The sequence below is a fragment of the Alosa sapidissima genome, chromosome 7 (genome assembly GCF_018492685.1).
Source record: "Alosa sapidissima isolate fAloSap1 chromosome 7, fAloSap1.pri, whole genome shotgun sequence".
Lineage (NCBI taxonomy): Eukaryota > Metazoa > Chordata > Actinopteri > Clupeiformes > Clupeidae > Alosa > Alosa sapidissima.
In genome coordinates this window covers 6,809,833-6,828,923 of record NC_055963.1, presented here as the reverse complement: position 1 = coordinate 6,828,923, position 19,091 = coordinate 6,809,833, and the positions used below count along the sequence as shown (strand labels likewise).

Sequence of the window (19,091 nt, the reverse complement as noted above, 5' to 3'; positions counted from 1 at the left end):
TAGTCTGATGCATGATGCAGGCATTAATATAACAGCCAGCTTGTACCCAGACCGAAACATAAAGAGGGACACGGACAACAAAATTCAAACCAAATAAGAATTTATTTAATTAATTAATTAAACCAAAATGTCTAGGGGGAAATGAATGGGAGTGGTGGCGTGCGTGTAGGGATGCAAAGAGGGTGTCAGTATGTGAAAACGTGGCTAATGAGAAAGATATGGAACCCCACCCTAACCACAGGTGCAATCAATAAGGGTATTAGGCTTAGCCCAACCCTGCCTGTGCACTGACAAGAGAAGGCCTGAAGGGGCACAGGGTCATCACAGTGAACTACACAAGTGTTTCCCAAAACCATAGTTGTAACAAACGCTCACGTACAATGTGGTAAAGTTATGTAGCCTAGTTCAAACTACACTTCTCGACCTGTGGTAGAAGCATAGTAGAACGATAGTTCCAGGGATGTCAAAGACGTCACTGACGCCAGGTATTTATATGCCTAAGGCAGAACAATTCATCATTTAAAAGTCAATTTGCAGCCACGTGCATCACCTTACGAGAAGACCAATATAATCTCAATAAAAACACTTCAAAATCAAAGTCTTGTGGCAAAAAATCAAACAAGAAAACTAATGATGTTCATAAAATTATATTGAGGATGAAATTCCAGTGGATATATCATGCTGTCCCAGCAGAATGAAGCAGCGTATGTGATGCTGTAATATTTGACCTCTGCCAAGACTCAAGCCGAGCGCTGCGGTTGTCATCACAGGCAGAGGAGCTGCTGGTTGGAGTTCTGGTGGTCGAGGCCGTGGACCATAGTGGAGCACCTGCATGTCTGCGCCTGCTGATGCTGGGGGAAGGAGGCGGGGGCATGGAGCTGGTCCTCTGCCTGCGTGACAGATGCCAGTATGGAGGATAGGTAGGCCCGATACGCTGAAGAAGACAAGTATGCAGAGACAGCACCACTCGAAGTCACAGGCAAGGGGAGCTGGTGAGAGAGTGAGCTGCTGCTGCTGCTACCACTTCCAGAATGTTCCAGAGAGGATGCTGTTGCCTGATCAAACTGTTGTGCTATAGCAGAAGCTTGCTCTAAAGAGCTGGAGAGGCGAGAGGTGATCTCAACAAACACCGGCAGACGCTTAGACCTTGGAGGACAGCTGGTGCTGGAATCCTGGGAGTCATGATCAGTCACGTGGCGGAAGATGTCTTCCCTCTGGTCCACTCTGCTATACACAAAGACAAAGGAACAGAGACATCATGTTAGCAATATTGGCACTGCATGTTGTTTTGAACTGATTGTACTTTCTGCAGTCATGTCCCATTCATTTTTACATACAAAAAAATTATAAAATATATCAAAAATAAAATCAAATTCTCTAAAGGAGCAGATAAGCACATATAATAACTAGTGTGAGGTACCTAGCTCGGCTCTCCGTTTTCCTCTTCTTGCACCTCCTACTGTGATGGGTGCCCATGTTCAGGGCCCCTGAGATGGCAGAGGACTTGCGAGAAGTGATCTCTACAAACACCGGCAGCCGCTTGGATCTTGCAGGATTGCTGGTGAACGAGTTAGAGTCCAAGGAGTCATCGACTCTCACATGGCCAAAGATGTCTGCCCTCTGGTCCACACTGTTATGCACAAAGACAGAGCACCAGAGGAACCGAGACATCATGGTAGCAAGATTGTCATTACATCTTGTTTGCACTGGTGGTGCTGCAGTCATGTCCCATATTATTTTTAAGTGCCATAAAATCAAACTCTCCAAAGGAGCAGATAAGGGCAAAAAAGAGTAGTTTGAGGTACCTAGCTCGGCTCTCCATCGTTCTGCTGACCGCTGCCGTGATGGGTGCCCATGTTCAGGGCCACTGGGACGGCAGAGGCTTGTTCTGAAAAGGTGCAGAGGCGATGGGTCATCTGTGCGAACACAGGCAGGCGCTTGGACCTTGGAGGATGGCTGGGGAATGAATTAGAAACCTGGGAGTCATGGACAGTCGCATGGCTGATGATGTTGTCCCTGTGGTCCACACTGTTATGTAAAGAGCAGGCAAATACAGAGACATCATGGTACCAAGCTTGGCTCCTAAAAGTGTTGCACTGCTGCTTGCAAATGTCCATATTTGGAGAGCAGGTCAAAATGTCAAAGGTCAAAAGAGTGAAAACCAAAGTCCAAAACTCTGCAAGGATCATTTCACGAAGAATACAATTAAACTAATATCTAAAAATACAGATTAAACATTCATTCATTGGTAATCTCCATCAGTTAATACTGCAAAATCTGTAAAAAAGTGGACTGCTCAATGTGAGAAACAGTTGGAAAACGGAGTTGAAAAGAGATGGTGCCACAGGACTTACTATGTGCTCTGACCCAGATGTGCCAGGAAGGGGTGGCTGAGTGCCTGAAGGGGGGTAATCCTCTCGTCACCATCCAGGGTCAGCATTCCCTTCAAGAGGTCAACAAACTCATGCCGGTCCACCTTCTCATCCAGGAGGTCAGTCGCATCAAGACCAGCAATGTTGACCTGAGCCAAGAGCACAGCACATAAGCACCATCAGATCATTCCAACTGTATTTTACTTTCTACCATTACATTTTTTTCTACATTTTTTTTTTATGTCAAATGATTTGAGGAAATCTAATCACCATGTCATCCAGGGATCGGAATATAAACTTGCGGGTCTCTTTTGACTTCACTCCCATCTCAGCCTCAATTTCAGCTAGAGTCTAAAGACACATGAATCAAGTGTGAGATTACCAATGATACAGTAGGTACATGTGATTCATGTGTAGAATCTCACAAGTAGAGAATCACACACCTTGAGGCTCCAGAGAGGATAGGTGGAGTCAGGCCATCTGTTAAAATAGTTGCCCGTCTTCGAGCCTGCACTGAGCAAGTACTCGGGTGGAGGTCCCTGGGTCTCGGAGATGTACCGAACCTGTAACAGTCAGCAGATAACAAATATGGTAAACTTGAATAAAAGACAACATAAAGAAAACTTTAGTGTGTGGAAGAAACAACTTAAAACACCCAGAGTACTGACCTGGTCATATTCCGAATGTCCAGGATACAGAGGCCAGCCAAGAAAGAGTTCAGCTGCCACACATCCTAGTGACCACATGTCAATGGCCTCACAGAAGGGCAGCCCAAGGATAATCTCTGGAGAACTGCAACCACAAAAGGGCCATAATTACTGGGATGATCATGATAGGGTAGGACATGAGACCATGGTTACTGGGATGATCATGATAGGGTAGGACATGAGACCATGGTTACTGGGATGATCATGATAGGGTAGGACATGAGACCATGGTTAGCGCATTTCCCTCTTTCTGTCTTACTTTGAATCTTCACATTCTAATCTGAAAGCTTTCCTAAGCGTGTGTCAGGTTACAGCTTGACTTGGTTTCCTTTCAGCTCTCTGGCCAGCAGGACTCACCGGTAGAATCGCGACTGCAGGTAGCTACAGCACACAGCCTCAGACACATGGGTGGCTGAGCCGAAGTCAATGACTTTAATGCGGCTGGGCTGGTGGACGGGGTCCACTAGCATGATGTTCTCCGGCTTGAGGTCTGTGTGGATTATGCCCAGGCTTTTGAGCTTGGTCAGGGCCTTGGCAACCTGTTGTAGTATATGCCTTACGCATGCAAGCCTGAGTGGACTAAAATTTCTGTCCTGCATGAAATCATAAAGGCTCTGCCCCAGCATCTCAAAAACCAAACAGATATGGGATTTGTGCTGGAAGGACTCATACCAGCGGACACAGTTAAATCTGTCAGTGTCCTCCATGGAGAGCCTTTTCAGATTTCTGGCCTGTTAGGAAGAGAACAGTGCTGAATTGGAAACCAGATGGATAGATCAAATTAATAAAACTGAAATTGATGGTCTTCATGGTAAAAAAAAAAAAATGTGCCATTAGAAATATACCCTGAGGATGAGGATGCCATCATACATACCTCAATTTGTCCTTGCCGGATATAGTCAGGATGATTTTTTAGGATTTTTATGGCCACAATCTCGTTGGTGTCACGCTTTAGGCATTTGGCCACCTGACCAAAGGTGCCTTGACCAAGGAACTCTAACACCTCATAGCTACTAGCCCTAGAGGTGAGGATTTCGTGCTGGACTAGCTGGTAGGTCCCACTACTCAACGTGGTGGTAGTGGAGTGGGTGATTGACTGTGCCGTGGTAGTAACTCCTTGTAAAATAGGATAACGAAAAAATAACAGGAAGTTACTAAATAAATCAACTGTTAGAACAAACATGTTTTACAGGTATGATTGATGTGGTGTTTGAATATGGCCATAGCACTAATGAAACCTAGCCTATGCCTTGAAACATGATTGATTTCTAGGTTTCCGCCATGGAAAAAATCAGACACAGACTAGACTAATGTGAACTTCTGAGACACTAGGCCAAAAATTTGAGATAAGTCGACATTTTTGAGATACTGAGTCAACATTTTTAAATAAAAGGCGCAATTATGAGATGCAAAGCACTTTTCACACTGAAGCGATATGCCTTATCTAGCCTACCATTTCTCTGTCATATTAATATGTTTAGCCTTCCTAATTGGGTAATGAGCCCTAGTTAATCACTTCACACAAAGATAGGTTTACCTGAGGTAGCCCTACAGTCAAACTTATCATACGAATTCCTGCGCCAATTAATTGCACTCCACCTATAGAAATCCTTCAACCGGTCCTTTGGGCTGCTCTCATATCTGGAGTTCCACCAGTATATTCTCCCGGGATTAGATGGAGAGTAAGTGGCACTGGCAGTCCAGATAGGACATAACTCTGGAAGATACCCCGAATATTCCGCGGTATTCATGTCTTTATTCGGACTCAAGTTGATTGCCAAAATCGCTCTGGTAGCCTACTAAACAGTCTGTATGCTAGTCAGAATTTACACAAATATTTAGAGTTGAAGTTACGATTTAAGTGGTATTTACAATGGTCAGAACGTCACAATAAACCAACATTCTATTACATTATGACGTACTAAGGGACGCATGAACTTGTCCTGCCTCTCTTTCTCTCAGGCCTCATCTTATAACTACAGCCCACAACATATTTCTAGCACACGGCATTACTAAAAACTCATTTATGACAAGATCTCCACCAAATAAATAGCCTATGTTTTCTGTACTGCCACAGACAGTTAGTGACTCACATTGTCTTAGCAGGTTGAACGATGTTACCATTGGGTTTGGGAGATCAAGTAGGCTAGAACACTTTTTTTGCCCTTGTTATGTCATTAATGTCTGTCTTGGCAGTATCTGCTCATGCTTTTCATGGTAGCATTAACTTTGAAGTGGTACTTCATCCAATCTAAATTTAATCTATTCTTTACCTTTATGGTCATTAGACTTTGATGTTGACACTTAACAATTTATGGGGAAAAATAATCCTAATTGCGATGTTTCTGACATATATAGTGTTTGCAATTTGATTTGTGATCTCATTTTTGAGTCAAGCTTCAGTTCAATATTCACTAGTAATACATTTAAAACATGTGATGGAACATTGGGCTACCACCAAGAGAACACTGCTATTATCCAGCTGTATACTCAAGAAAGTCAAGTTGCACAATAACATGTCTCCCACCATATGTTCATGTGATGTGTATTTTCATATAAGATTTAAAACTGTGTAGGCCTAAAACAGTCACTGTGAGTATAGCCAGTATGAAATGGGATGGATTGAAAATGCTTCAAAACACAATTAGCAACAGTGGAAAACTAAAAAAATCATTTTTTATTTTCATAGATGCTTACAGACTACAGGTCATCGGCTGATTTTCTTGTGTTGCACACCACTGTCACTGCACATTGTAACTGAACGCTAAAAGCAACTGATTCACAAATCTCCACATTGCTCTTGGAAAGTGAAACGTGACACAATCTTAAACTCAGTGATGGTCATACAATGTCAGTATAACTTGCGCTGGTCTTTCACCCTCATAACTGTACACAGTCTACCCTACTGCAGTGTTTACTCATTGCATGGATGAACTGAAGGAAACACTTCATTGGTAGTACATGACTCTATGACTCTGTCCTCTATGATTCATTTTAGTGTGAGCTATCCAATCTGAAGTCTACAACACACATTGAACATACACACACACACATTCATACATACAAGTTCACATACAGTACAGCACCAGTCCACACAGCACAGTCCTTCAACAGTCAGTTTTCCCAATAAAGTTCCACTATTTTAGCCATCTGTAAAAGTACTGTGTGATTTTTCATGCCACCACCAACATGTGCATCAAATGATGCACAATAAAATCATTATCATAAATACGTCAAAGTAACATACCAATTAACAAAATGCATGATATTCACATTGAAATAGTTACAAATTAAACTCTAAAGTGAAATCAATGACCAATTGCACATGATACACATGATTAATACGGTGCAATATGATGTACAGATCAAAACAAAAATTGAAGAAATAAACACAAAAATCATCAGGAAATATGCTTACTGCAGTGCTGTTCACGGCTAATGGGAGCGATGGGTCACAAAGTTCACCACACAAGCACTTGATTGAAATCTGAAGGACACATTGGCTTTGTCAGTTGATAAATGAGCAGCACACAGAGGTTAACAGCACACTTAAAGGGGTGGTTCACGATTTTGGACAAAAGACCTCATTCCGAAGTTAGCAAGTGTGATAGACATTTACATTGATTGTCTGGCATTATAATTCATTTGCCTCGGGTGTACTGTGGAGAGATTAACACTGTTTTTAGTGGCAGGCTAACACATCCTGATGACTTGCGCTAGCCTAGCACCTGCGAACTCTGCAACTAGAAGGACTGGAGGAAACGTGTTGAAAACGGTCTCCACTGATAAATTGGAAATGAGGTCCTATGTCCAAAATCCTGAACCACCCCTTTAAGCTAAATCAAAATAAAAAGTTAGGATTAAATCAATTGCAGAGGAAAAATCAAAACAAGAAAACCAATAGAATGATTCTCATAAAATCATATTTAGGAGGGAATTCTAGCTAAAATGTCCCAGTGTCCCTACAGTGTACGCCAGAATGAAGCAGACCATGTGTTGGTGAAACATCTGACATCTGACGTTTGCCACATCTCTTCAGCCGCTGTCTGCTGTCGTGTCTCATCACAGGTAGGGGTACTGATGGTGACTGCTGCCCTGTCTCATCACAGGTAGGGGTACTGATGGTGACTGCTGCCCTGTCTCATCACAGGTAGGGGTACTGATGGTGACTGCTGCCCTGTCTCATCACAGGTAGGGGTACTGATGGTGACTGAGCTTCCTCTGGTTCAGGTGGTAGGGGCCATGGGCCGTGCTGGAGCGGCTGTAGGCCTGGGCGTGCTGCTGCTGCTGCTGCTGGTACTGCGCCGCCTCCTGAGCCATGAGGCCCAGACTGTTGTTCTTCTGCAGGAGGCTGAGGGAGGCCGAGAACGGCCCCGCGGTCACAGCGGAGGGCCGGGTGTGGCGGCCGGAAGAGGACGAGGCCGCGGCGTGGAGCTGGTCCACAGCCTGCGAGACGGAGGCGAGCGCGCTGGACGCCGGGTAGGCGTAGAGGTTGGAGGCCGAGCTAAAGAGCGAGGCCTCGTGGAGCCGGTAGGCTGAGGAGGACGAGCTGATGGCGGCACTGCTGGTAGGCGGGAAGGAGGGCTGCCGTCGGAGTGAGCTGCTGCTGCTGCTGCCATTCTCAGAGCATTCCTGAGAGGACATGGTTGCCTGCTGGACCTATCAGAGGACACAGCACAGGCGTTTATTAACTCTAGTGTAAATGCATTTCTTTATTGATTGGATATGTGGCATTTGTGTTGATGCCACTGTAATGTAATTGTGTGTTGCATCAGGGACCTGAAGGAATTACATTTAATTCTACTATATACACACATTTCAGATGATTTGACAGTTAGAATACATGACTTGAAGAGGCTATAGAAAAACTGGACTGAGTGATGGAATATGTGGATAGATGATAGATAGATAGATAAATAGATAGATAGATAGATAGATAGATAGATACATACATACATACATAAACAGATAGATCAATGAGGAGATCTGTGATACCTGACTCAGGTTGAGGGGTTGGGTTCGGCTAGGTGCTCTTCTTTGGTGACGCTCACTGCTAGAGGCTCCAGATCTGTTGGACTGTGCTGCGGTACCTTTCTTAGCCCTGCCTGAGGTGTCAGTAGTTGGATCTAAGGAGGAGCACAACAACAAGTGTTACAGAACCTGAGTAGGAACAATGTACAATAAAGACTACAAATCAACATTATCCAAATTGTTCTTTTTAATAATTATCTCCTGTAGTTAACACTAGAACAGGAAAAACCTGGAATGGCAGCTTGCGAAGAACATTAAGCAGTGCCATCTGCCATGACCTGTACCTTTACAAGACACTCTGTGATGTGGTATAAGTCCAGTATATAAGTAAGTATATACCGGTATACTCTTTTGATCCTGTGAGGGAAACATGGTCTCTGGATTTATCCCAATCTGTGAATTAGTGAAACGTACTCAGCACACAGTGAACACCTACTGGTTAGCGCTTCGGATTTGTAACCGGAGGGTTGCCGGTTCGAACCCCGACCAGTAGGCACGGCTGAAGTTCCCTTGAGCAAGGCACCTAACCCCTCACTGCTCCCTGAGTGCCGCTGTTGTTGCAGGCAGCTCACTGCGCCGGGATTAGTGTGTACTTCACTGTGTGCTGAGTGTGTTTCACTAATTCACGGAATGGGATAAATGCAGAGATCAAAAGAGTATATATACTTATACTTACTTTATACACACACTAATCATACACACAGTGAGCTGCCTGCAACAACAGCGGCACTCGGGGAGCAGTGAGGGGTTAGGTGCCTTGCTCAAGGGCACTTCAGCCGTGCCTACTGGTCGGGGTTCGAACCGGCAAGCCTCCGGTTACAAGTCCGAAGCGCTAACCAATGGCCACGGCTGCCCTGGTCTAGTGCCCAGTGAAGCAGGAGCACACAGGGCCAACATGGCCGCCATGCTACTGACCCTGCCTCATGCTCTCCCCAGGCTGGGTCTTCACAGACGGCATGACGACGGCTGTGGACTCGGAGAGGTGAGAGGAGCTCTCCGCAAAGTTGGGCAGACGCTTGGGACTCAGGGGACTGCAGGTGGACGAGTCAGAGTCTTGGGAGTCATGGACAGTCACACAGCTGATGACATTGGCCCTCTGGTCCACACTATTGTGTACAGAGATAAAACACAGGGAAAATGAGATGTGATGGAAGATAGCTTGTGACTAAACGTGTGCATTGGTGGGACGTTGGAATCCCATGCTATCAGCCTTGTGTGTGTGTGCCACAGTAGGAATGCCCTGCGTGTGTGTGCTCTACCTTGCCGGGGGGAACTTCCTGTCATCCTCATCCTCCGTGTCGCTGTGGATGGTGATGATGCTGACAGCTGGGCTAGGAGTATCAGAGATGATGATTGGTTGAGACTGGTCCCCATTGAATCCAGGGTTGTGAGCGAGAGTAGCAGCAGGCTGTAGGCAGGAGACTGGCCTGGGTAGAGTAAGACACAAGAGTGTGCCATCGGATATTATGATGCCTCATGATATTGATATTGATACCATCAGTGGTTAGTACCATGTGTCCCTGCTTTATAACTACATTTATATTTATACTTTACTTATATTATTATAATAGAAACCTTTTGAACAGACTGTATCCACTTCCATGTTGTACAACCAATGCTTTGAATACTGGCTTGCGGTATGTATCCTTGCTTGTGTAATGCTGCATGTATGATAATATGTTTCCTTTTGACAGATGAACAGCATGTATTAATTTACTAATAATTTACGATTCATTTTCCATGGCATCATCATTGACGTGCTAGTTCTAGGATATTAAAACCCTTGTTTAAATGTGTGATTGAGATTTTGTTAAAATGTCTGTTCTCTCATTCAGAGCAGCATCTATCTCTTTTATTACATCTCTATGTATATTGAGGTGAGGTTCTCTTGACAGATGCAGTATATAACAGCCATGTTACCTGGCTCGGCTCTCGGTGCGTCTGGCCTTGCTCCTCTTGCCTCCGCTCTGCTGAACTCTGCTGTGAGAGGTCCCCATGTTTAGGTTTTGTGCCCCGGTCTGGGTCACGCGACGCCCTCCAGCTTCCTGCTGGCTGCTATCAAAGTGACCACCATGACGGTTCCTGTCAGCATACACCACCACCAGATTAAACTGACTGACTACTCAGAGCAGCCTGGAGCAAAGCCGCAACAATAACTACAGTATTTCAGAGCTGCTAATGGAGGAATGGAGGGCACAATGCACTGCATGACTCCTGATGAGACTCAGTGTCTTCACCTTAGCATCCAAACTCACCTCCAACTGCCACTCTGCTGTCCTCCATCTGAGAACATTGGGCCCATAGAAGAATCACCAACCACTTGCTGACCAGAGCTATGGACAGCCATGCCTGGCATCTGCTGCCAAGCCGAGGGGATGAGAATCTGCTGTGTGCTTGCTGGCCAGGTCTGCTAAATAAATGGGCAAGCACACCGACACACACACACACACACACACACACACACACACACACACACACACACACACACACACACACACACACACACACACACACACACACACACACACACACACACCAGGGCAACATACAAACAGTCAGACATTCAACTGAACTATTACAAACTGAAAAACACTGTCAAAACAAAAAGCTAATGCTTGATTTTATCAAAGGTAGGGCATATTCCCACATAATTCCACTTCAACAGTGAAGTCACAACTTCTCATAAAGATCCTGATGCTTTTCTGCTAAATGTGAGTACAGATGTTAAAGCAGACTGGGCTTGCTCCAAAGGAACAACTACACAGAGTCAATACAGGCAGCATGCAATCAGAGACAATCCAGTTCTATCTGTCAAACAGAGCTCATTACAGCAGTTTCTTCTTTTAGACAGAGCCCATAAATCATGGTTTGGTACAAATATTTTTTCAACCAATCATAGAGGTAAAAACTGTTCTGTTGTATGTTTAAAACGCGTGGAGAGGATGGACAATGACTGTCCTGGCCTCTGTTCCTTTGGACCTGTGCAGAGAAAGGACTTGGTTACTGCTGGGTAAGGGACAGGACAAGAGAAGGTTTAATGGCAGAGTGATTGGACACCTCTCTCCAGCTGCTGCGCCTCTACAAATCAGAGAATTGAACCTTCATTTCTACAAGCAATGAAGAAGCCAAGCAGCCATGCCCTACAAGCATCCAGACGAAACAATCCAAAACTTTGACAGTTGCTTGAAATGACGTTAGTAAAGAGATAAAGAGCAACATTAACCTGAAAGCCAAAACATTAAGTTGTTAGCTCACAATAAAAACACATTTGGTGAGATTATATGACAGAGGAAAGGAAGGTCTTTCTTTCGCAACATTCTTTCATGACAGCAGAGCTGGAGTTTTGATTTCATGTGGTCTTAGTTCTGAGATCATCATATCGATGATCTAAGGACATACACCTTTGTTCCCCATTTCACAACAATAGATCATTATTGAAGTTAATCAATTCAACTGTATTTGTTTAGATTGTTTAACACAGTTAACACCATCCAAAGTAATTACGCACATAAGTGACAGTGCCAAGAAAATCTCCCAATATTAAATGGATTTGAGCAGACCTCATGTCAAAATTCACCTGCTTACATAAAAATGTAGGTTCACTTTTAAGTTTATCACAAATCAGTGTGATTTTCTTGCTAATGTATAAGGGCTTTATCCATCTTAGCTGAGGCCTGAACTCCAACTCTACCTGACAGGACATCAAGACCTGACAGGACATCATTCTACTGACAAAGACCTGGGAACAGGAACTGAGCTCGTCTTCAGCACCTTTGAGGGCAGTGCAGAGTGAGTGACCGAGTCAAAAGCTGTCGAAGCATCTGAAAACTGGAATTTGAGCCACTGCAGATTTAAACAGTTCAGCCTTGGGTTGTCCAGGTATCATTCTGCTTTGAGAGCTCACACCTCTGTCTCAGGGAGTAGGTAGGAGGGGAGGGGGGGGGGGGGCAGGTAACGCATATATGGACCACGGCAAGCAGAAGCGCAGGCCCAGAGAAGCACATGCACCCCATGCTCTGCAGACTCCTGGAACTGGAGGGGGAGGAAGGGAGGTAGCAGAGGGTTGGCCGCGGGTGTGTTTTACCAGCATAGTGGCCCTCTGCTCCAGGCTGCCGGGCCAGCCGGCCTCGCGATCCAGCGCAAGAGGGACCGCCGGATAGAGGGGGCCCATCCCTGCCACGGGCGGCTGCAGTGTAGCTATCATCAGTGGGTTACAGAAGCCCTGAGAGAGAGGAGGAGCAGGAGGAGTGTTGGGGAACAGGAGGGGGGAGGAGGGGGATGGTGTGGGTTAGACAGGGCTGGGCCAGAGGAGAGAGAGGTGCAGTCACGTCCCCCTTCACCACAACTGGTTTGCAATGGGGAAAGAAGAGGCTGGTTACACAGTAAGAGGTGAGTTTCAGGTAAAATCCAGTTGTACGGATGAAAAGCAAAACACAATACAGTGGTAAAAATACGCATAAACATTTACCATGCTATGACACGCTCTGTTCAGGTCACAAGACGTTGCCCTGACCAGAGGCTAGTAACATTTTGCTGGAGAAAATTCTCCATTCATTTAAACATTTTACTTCAGCAACTCTGAGGCCGTCCATGACAGCTTTCAGGCAGCACATCACCCACCGTTACTGTTGCTAGTGTGTTGTGACTCTGCACTAGATCCAGCAAACCCAAAAAGCGATACAATTAAAAAAACAAAAGACAAAAAAACCCAAGCACATGGACATCAGTGACCACTTACCTGACACAAACTCTCACCACTCACCACAACAAACATCTCAAATGAGCAGAATTAAGATGGAGGAAATAAGGAGCTCTGGGGAGGGAGGCGTGTTGAGGATAAGTTATAACTAGGGCTGTCAATCGATTAAATTAATCTAATTAATTAAATACCCTGTGATTAATTAATCTAAATTAATCACATATATAATTTTGGCTGTGAAAGTATTTAACATTTTTAAATTCAAATAACATCATTGAATAATAAGCATTAGTGACATTAAAGTTCAAAAACTATTTTATTATTATTTTAATAATGGCCATAATAATATCTATGATATGACCTAATATGCTGAGGAAATAAATTCAAAAGTGCTTCGGGAAGAAGTTGTTTTTCACATACAAGGTAGCTATTTCAGGCCACAGATATAACCTAGGGGACACAATGAAAATAAATTAACACTTCCCTCTATTTCAACACTATTTCTTTGCATTGATGTGCGACTTTAGAGTTGATGAACTCCGGTGATATACAAATTCCTTGCTGCAGAGATTGCAAAGGACTTTATTTTAATCAACACTTTATTTTTATCAACACCATCAGGCCGTTGTTTAAAAGTAAATGTTCCAATCAATGATCCAGTCAGCACATTTTCTTCTCTCTCCTTCATTTTACAGTCTAATGGTTACTGACTACAATGGCTTGGGGTCAAAGGTCATACGGAATCGATTAATCTGCGTTATTTTTTTTAATCAGTTATTTTTTCTCAAAATAATTAATCGAAATTAATCAGTTATTTTGACAGCCCTATTTATAACATGAATATAACACAGAGAAGTTCACATATGGTATTAAAGATGCCACACACAGGCAGACAGGCAGCAGACCCCAACATGACCCTACCGGTGTGAGCACGCCCGGCTGAATGTGCAGCGGCTGGGAGGCCTGGTTCTGGGACACCAAGGGAACAGAGTTGTCCATCCTCACTGGGTAGCCAGTGTGCTTACTAGATGTTTGAAGCCCTAAGCACAAAAAGGAAAATGACAGTGAGCTAACTCATTATGTATATTATCTCTCTTGAGATGTGTTCCTACCATCTGATACGGCGTTCGGTGGGGACAAAAAATGATGTAATGATATTACTTGTCCAGTCTTCCAAAGCATAACTACCCTTTACTTCCTACTTGGAAGTTCCAAGTGAGATTGCTAAAGAGAGAGGCCATGAGAGGTCAACCATGATTGTAACTGGTAACAAATAAGTTGTTCCTACAAAATAATGCTTTTCTTTGTTTCTATTCTGTGAAAATAATTAATTATACTCAAATTAAGTAATTTACAAACAAACATTACCGGACCCTTTTCCAGATGCTTGAAAAAATGCAGACCGTTTTCTATCAAGGGTAAATACTGTGACATTATTGACTCATGAGTAGACCTGTGTGTCCCAACCCTAATAGCTGTAGCACTAGAGACTAACAACAACAGATTTTCTGTCCTGGTCAGCGTCTAGTCTCACCCTGGATGGTCGGGGGACAGACAATGAGGGTCTGCTGGAAGGGCTCATTCTGGGGGCACAGCTGTGTGGGGCGCGCCTGCAGGGGAACGCTCTGTTGAGCCAGGCCTGGGATGTTGATGGTGGCCTGCTGGTACAAGGCTGGCTGGTAGTTCAGCAGAGGCATGTTACTGCTCAGAGACAGAGACTGTCCACCTGTGGAGGCCATCTGAAGACAACAAACCCCTCACACTAGTCAGTCAATGTAATACCTGGGTAATACATCTGTAATATTCTAATATTTACGTAATATTGTAATACATCTGTAATATTGTAATACATCTTTAGTATTGTAATACATCTGTAATACATCTGTAGTATTGTAATACATCTGTAATATTGTAATATATCTGTAATAGTGTAATACATCTGTAATTTTGTAATACAGCTGTAATATTGTAATACATCTTTAGTATTGTAATACATCTGTAATACATCTGTAGTATTGTAATACATCTGTAATAGTGCAATACATCTGTAGTATTATAATACATCTGTAATATTGTAATACATCTGTAATATTGTAATACATTTGTAATAGTGTAATACAGCTGTAATATGTTCAGTTCAGGGCCCTTCTCCATATGCCTCATGAGCTCTGAGGTGTGTGTACCTGGTTGTGCTGATTGAGTTGGCTGCTGAAGGTAACTGTGAGGTTTGTGGCAGCACTGGGTGTGTTGTTGGAGGCAAACAGATTCTTCCCGTTGTCAAAGGCACTGCACCGTCTCTTACAGATCTCCATGTTTTGAAAACAGGACTTTACGCTGCAAGAGATCAAGATGTGAAAACTGATCATGGGTACCATGAAGACTGCCACACTGTCACCACATAAGTAATGCGTACACCTACAGTATAGGTCACCCTTCATGTTCACACCTTGCCTTGTAATGGGCAGCCTTACAGTAATAGCAGTCTGCTTATTGCTTTCTCTGAGAAATGTACAAATTGAAAATCCTTCAAAATAATTGGGACTAGAGAGAGGCCTGGGGGAGCTTACTGTGAGCTGTGAGGGAAGTGGAGCAGGTGGGTCATGGTCACAAAGGGATGGTTCAGCGTCTTCATAGGTGTGATCCTCTTATCAGCGTCCAGAGTGAGCATCTTTTTCAGCAGGTCAATGAACTCTCGCCGGTCTGCCTTCTCTGCCAAGATGTCAGTCCCCTCCAGACTAGTCATGTTGACCTAAGCAAAGAGCACAGCATCCAGACTAGTCATGTTGACCTAAGCAAAGAGCACAGCATCTAGCCGAAGGCATCAATTAGCTCTGAGAACTCATCAGGACTGTCAGCTCAGTCTGGACATCTTCTCAATTAAATCCATTTGGATCTTTTCACATTAAATTACTTGATTGATGTAGCAGCTAATGAGAAAAAAGTCTAATCACCTGCATCATGTCATCCAGGCAGTTGAAGATGTATTTACGAGCTTCCTTGGATTTGATTCCCATCTCAGCCTCATGTTCAGCTGGTGTCTAAATACACAAGAGTCGAGTGTGAGATTTCTGGGAACAGACAGGTGTGAACAGGTGTGTTCTGGGAACAGAGGTGTGAAGCAACTATAAAACACAGCAAGAGTCACACACGGCACAGCACGCACCTTGAGCCTCCAGAGAGGATAACTGGAGTCTGGTCCTCTGTTGAAAAAGCGACTAGTCTTGGTGCCTGCGCTCAGCAAGTACTCAGCTGGAAGGCCTTGGGTCTGGGAAATGTAGCGAATCTATAGCAGTGTGGAGAAAAACCAAAACACATTCATGTGAACGCTCAGACAGCAAATTCAATTAAAAAAGCCTTAATCGTTGAGTGGTCCATCCAAAATACTGACCTGGTCATATTCCGAAGCTCCAGGATAGAGAGGCCAACCCAGAAAAAGTTCAGCAATCACACATCCGAGTGACCACATATCAATGGCCTCACAGAAGGGCAGCCCGAGGATAATCTCTGGAGCACTGCAACCACAAAAATAACATTTTCATTAGGGTGATGATGTAAGACATCTAACTCTAATTAGCACTGCCATTCATCCAAGTATGTAATATGCAGGTAATATAGGTCATTTTAGCACTGCATTGTCATCTGATAAAATGCAGCAGAGCACGGCAACTATAAAAAGACCATGTACTGTATGTAACCACATACAGTAATATCCTCTCTCCCTTCCTTGCCATGTCTTACTTTGAAGCTTTACATTCTTATCTGATAGCATTTGCAATAATGGGTACGTGCATCAGGTTAGTGTGAAACGTGGGGTATTTCGTTCTCATTCTGACCGGTAATACTCACCGGTAGTATCGCGACTGCAAATAAGTAGAGCACACAGCCTTGGACACGTGACTGGCCGAGCCGAAGTCAATGACCTTGACACGGTACGGCTGGCGGATGGGGTCCACCAGCATGATGTTCTCAGGCTTGAGGTCGGCGTGGATGAGGCCCAGGCTCTTGAGCTTCATGAGGGCAGTGGCCACCTGCTGCAGCACGGGCCGGATGCACTTGAGCATCAGGGGGCTGAACTTGCTGTGCTTGAGGAAGTCATAGAGGTTCTGCTCGAGCATCTCAAACACCAGGCAGGTGTGGTTCTTGTGCTGGAAGCACTCGTACGAGCGCACAAAGTTGAACTCGTCTGCGTTCTCTGTGCTGAGTCGGCTCAGAATGCTCACCTGACAGGGGGAGGACAGGAGGGGACTATGAATCGAAAGGACAAGACAGATGACAATGACACAAATAGGTTTTATGGTGAAGAAATCCCTTAGAAATACGCTATTTACAATCAAACAAGCAAATGCCCCGATGACCACAAAGCCTAGGCTGACAGGGATTTAGGACTTTGTACTAATCCTATTCTCATTTACATAGACAATATTGACAATCTGTTATTTATCTATTCACACCTCAATTTGTCCTTGCCGGGCATAAGACGGGTGATTCTTTAGGATTTTGATGGCCACAATCTCATTGGTGCCACGTTTCCAGCACTTTGCCACCTGCCCAAATGTGCCTCGGCCGAGAAACTCGAGCACCTCGTAACTGTTGGACACCGAGCAGAGGATTTCGTGTTGGACTAGCTGGTAGTCCCCCTCGCTGTGGGAGTTGCTGCTCTTGGTGGTGGAGGTGGAGTGGGCAATGGACTGGGCTGTGGTGGCGCCTCCTCCTGCCGCTCCTGCCCCACCAGCCACACGGTTGGAGAGCACCGGAGCTGAGAGCTCCTCCAGGATCTGCACACTGTCACTGCTGTCCACCTCCTCGCTCTTGCGCTTGCGGCTGTACGGCTTTTGGTAGCCAGCCTCGCCCTGCCGGTTGGTAGAAGAGGCCACATCTTTGGTATGATGGCTCGCGGACGACGAGGAAGATGAGGATGAGGATGAGGAGGGACCCCCGGGAAGACTGCCTGTGCTGTCTGCTGCGCGGACCACCGCCTGCTCCCGGGAGGTGCCACTCCCCGCCGTTAGTGGGAAGACCAGGTTGGAGGCGGTTAGATTCTGGCGGTTGTAGTTGCTGGAATTGAAGCCGGAGGCAGCTGGGCTTGAGGAGGATGTGTTAGCTTGGCTTGGGCTCTGCAGATAGAAGCTGTTCTCTGCTGACTGGGTGTTTACATCCCATCCACAGGTCTCCACCTTCATCCGCTTGGAGCGGCTGTAGCCACTAGATGACACTGACGGGGAGGAAAATGCCTGAGGCTGGGATGACATACCTAAGAGTAAAACGTAGCACAAGCCAACATATCAACATTTAACTGCAGTTATACTATTTGTCAAATTAAAAGCCCTACCAATGATATAACAATGCTGTATGATAAAGTTAGAATATGATTCACAGAGATGTTCTGAATTCTTGCATGTTAGCTAGATTTACAACAATGTCTGAAGCAGGTCACGAATGCAGCTAGCAATTTGGAATTGGCACACGCATACAAGGTTTACATGCACCTCTGGAGTCTAGACACATTCGATGCATGGCCGTCCAACGGTGCATACCTACACAGAAGCATGGCTACAACTAATGCACATCTTTCTACACCACCATGCAGCGCTGAAAAAGACACCCTTCTGTCGTAATATGGCGGGTACATAGTAGCCTAGGACGGACTGTTGCTGGTCAATACTAGGCTAGAAAATAACCGAAAAACAGCATTGTCCATCTAGTTAACCAAACTGGCTTTTAATGTGATTGCAGAAGACCATATTTAGGAGAAATACACAAACAGGTTAACGGTTACCCACGAACAGGACAACCCAATATCTCCAAAGAGAATGCCACATTGTAGATCACTGAAAGGCATTAAAAATTGAGATTAGCTAAAATTGTTACCTGTTATTTGCTCAGTTCATCTCGTCCGATTTGACACTTCCCCTCTCTTTTCCTGCTTAGGCCCTCATCGTTTCTCCATGGCCAGCTCATTTGAAACCAAATATCGGTAAGGTGCGGTAAGACAGCATAATTAAAATACACCGAACGGCATAACAAAGCTGCATCACTTTAGCCAGAATATTGCATGTATGTGACTTTAGAGTATTTTCATTCTGCAGTGTAAACAACCAGACCCCAGCATCAACAGGAACCAACATCTCATCTCACCAAGATGAGGGTGAGAGTTCGTTCGCTCGGCTGTAATATATCGTGTAGAAGCGCACTAGCTTTATCAGAATAGCTGTTTTGTCATTTCGACTCCATTGCAAAGAACACAATTATTATGACCGCCGCGCAGCGAAGCGGAGGTTTAGT

The 19,091-nt window shown here is 44.7% G+C and overlaps 2 protein-coding genes across 7 annotated transcripts; both read right to left on the bottom strand.

Moving 5' to 3' along the window:
- Window positions 1-1,087: 1,087 nt before the first annotated feature.
- On the bottom strand, window positions 1,088-4,928 carry LOC121713948 (homeodomain-interacting protein kinase 1-like). Of its 3 annotated transcripts, none has more exons than XM_042099051.1 (10): window positions 4,617-4,928; window positions 3,954-4,195; window positions 3,437-3,810; window positions 3,041-3,164; window positions 2,816-2,935; window positions 2,643-2,723; window positions 2,355-2,521; window positions 1,806-2,028; window positions 1,421-1,630; window positions 1,088-1,224 (listed from the first exon to the last, which is right to left on the bottom strand). In XM_042099051.1, exons 1-8 carry the CDS (start codon window positions 4,828-4,830, stop codon window positions 1,806-1,808), a joined length of 1,545 nt encoding a protein of 514 aa, XP_041954985.1. In that variant the 5' UTR covers window positions 4,831-4,928; the 3' UTR covers window positions 1,088-1,224; window positions 1,421-1,630. The 3 variants fall into 3 exon arrangements, with proteins under 3 accessions (XP_041954985.1, XP_041954986.1, XP_041954987.1); XM_042099052.1 differs by having other exon boundaries at window positions 1,806-1,956; XM_042099053.1 differs by having other exon boundaries at window positions 3,752-3,810.
- Window positions 4,929-5,735: 807 nt separating this feature from the next.
- LOC121713933 (homeodomain-interacting protein kinase 1-like) lies at window positions 5,736-19,017 on the bottom strand. 4 transcript variants are annotated; one of them, XM_042099006.1, is made up of 17 exons: window positions 18,678-19,017; window positions 17,261-18,060; window positions 16,656-17,029; window positions 16,198-16,321; window positions 15,973-16,092; window positions 15,761-15,847; window positions 15,377-15,558; window positions 14,993-15,143; window positions 14,344-14,548; window positions 13,731-13,849; window positions 12,195-12,332; window positions 10,366-10,520; window positions 10,031-10,192; window positions 9,370-9,537; window positions 9,026-9,216; window positions 8,075-8,205; window positions 5,736-7,738 (listed from the first exon to the last, which is right to left on the bottom strand). In XM_042099006.1, exons 2-17 carry the CDS (start codon window positions 18,056-18,058, stop codon window positions 7,265-7,267), a joined length of 3,579 nt encoding a protein of 1,192 aa, XP_041954940.1. In that variant the 5' UTR covers window positions 18,059-18,060; window positions 18,678-19,017; the 3' UTR covers window positions 5,736-7,264. The 4 variants fall into 4 exon arrangements, with proteins under 4 accessions (XP_041954940.1, XP_041954941.1, XP_041954942.1 ...); XM_042099007.1 differs by having other exon boundaries at window positions 10,366-10,517; window positions 18,678-19,016; XM_042099008.1 differs by lacking the exon at window positions 12,195-12,332 and having other exon boundaries at window positions 18,678-19,016.
- Window positions 19,018-19,091: the final 74 nt, after the last annotated feature.

Excerpts from the sequence above, each read along its gene's own strand:
- LOC121713948 (XM_042099051.1), bottom strand. The coding sequence starts at position 4,830 with ATGAATACCGCGGAATATTCGGGGTATCTTCCAGAGTTATGTCCTATC. Across the intron at positions 4,196-4,616 it reads TGACTGTAGGGCTACCTCAG|GAGTTACTACCACGGCACAG; the intron begins GTAAACCTATCT and ends CTATTTTACAAG. Across the intron at positions 2,936-3,040 it reads GACATTCGGAATATGACCAG|GTTCGGTACATCTCCGAGAC; the intron begins GTCAGTACTCTG and ends TGACTGTTACAG.
- LOC121713933 (XM_042099006.1), bottom strand. The coding sequence starts at position 18,058 with ATGTCATCCCAGCCTCAGGCATTTTCCTCCCCGTCAGTGTCATCTAGT. Across the intron at positions 9,538-10,030 it reads CGCACCGAGAGCCGAGCCAG|GCCAGTCTCCTGCCTACAGC; the intron begins GTAACATGGCTG and ends TACTCTACCCAG. Across the intron at positions 7,739-8,074 it reads AACCCCTCAACCTGAGTCAG|GTCCAGCAGGCAACCATGTC; the intron begins GTATCACAGATC and ends GTCCTCTGATAG.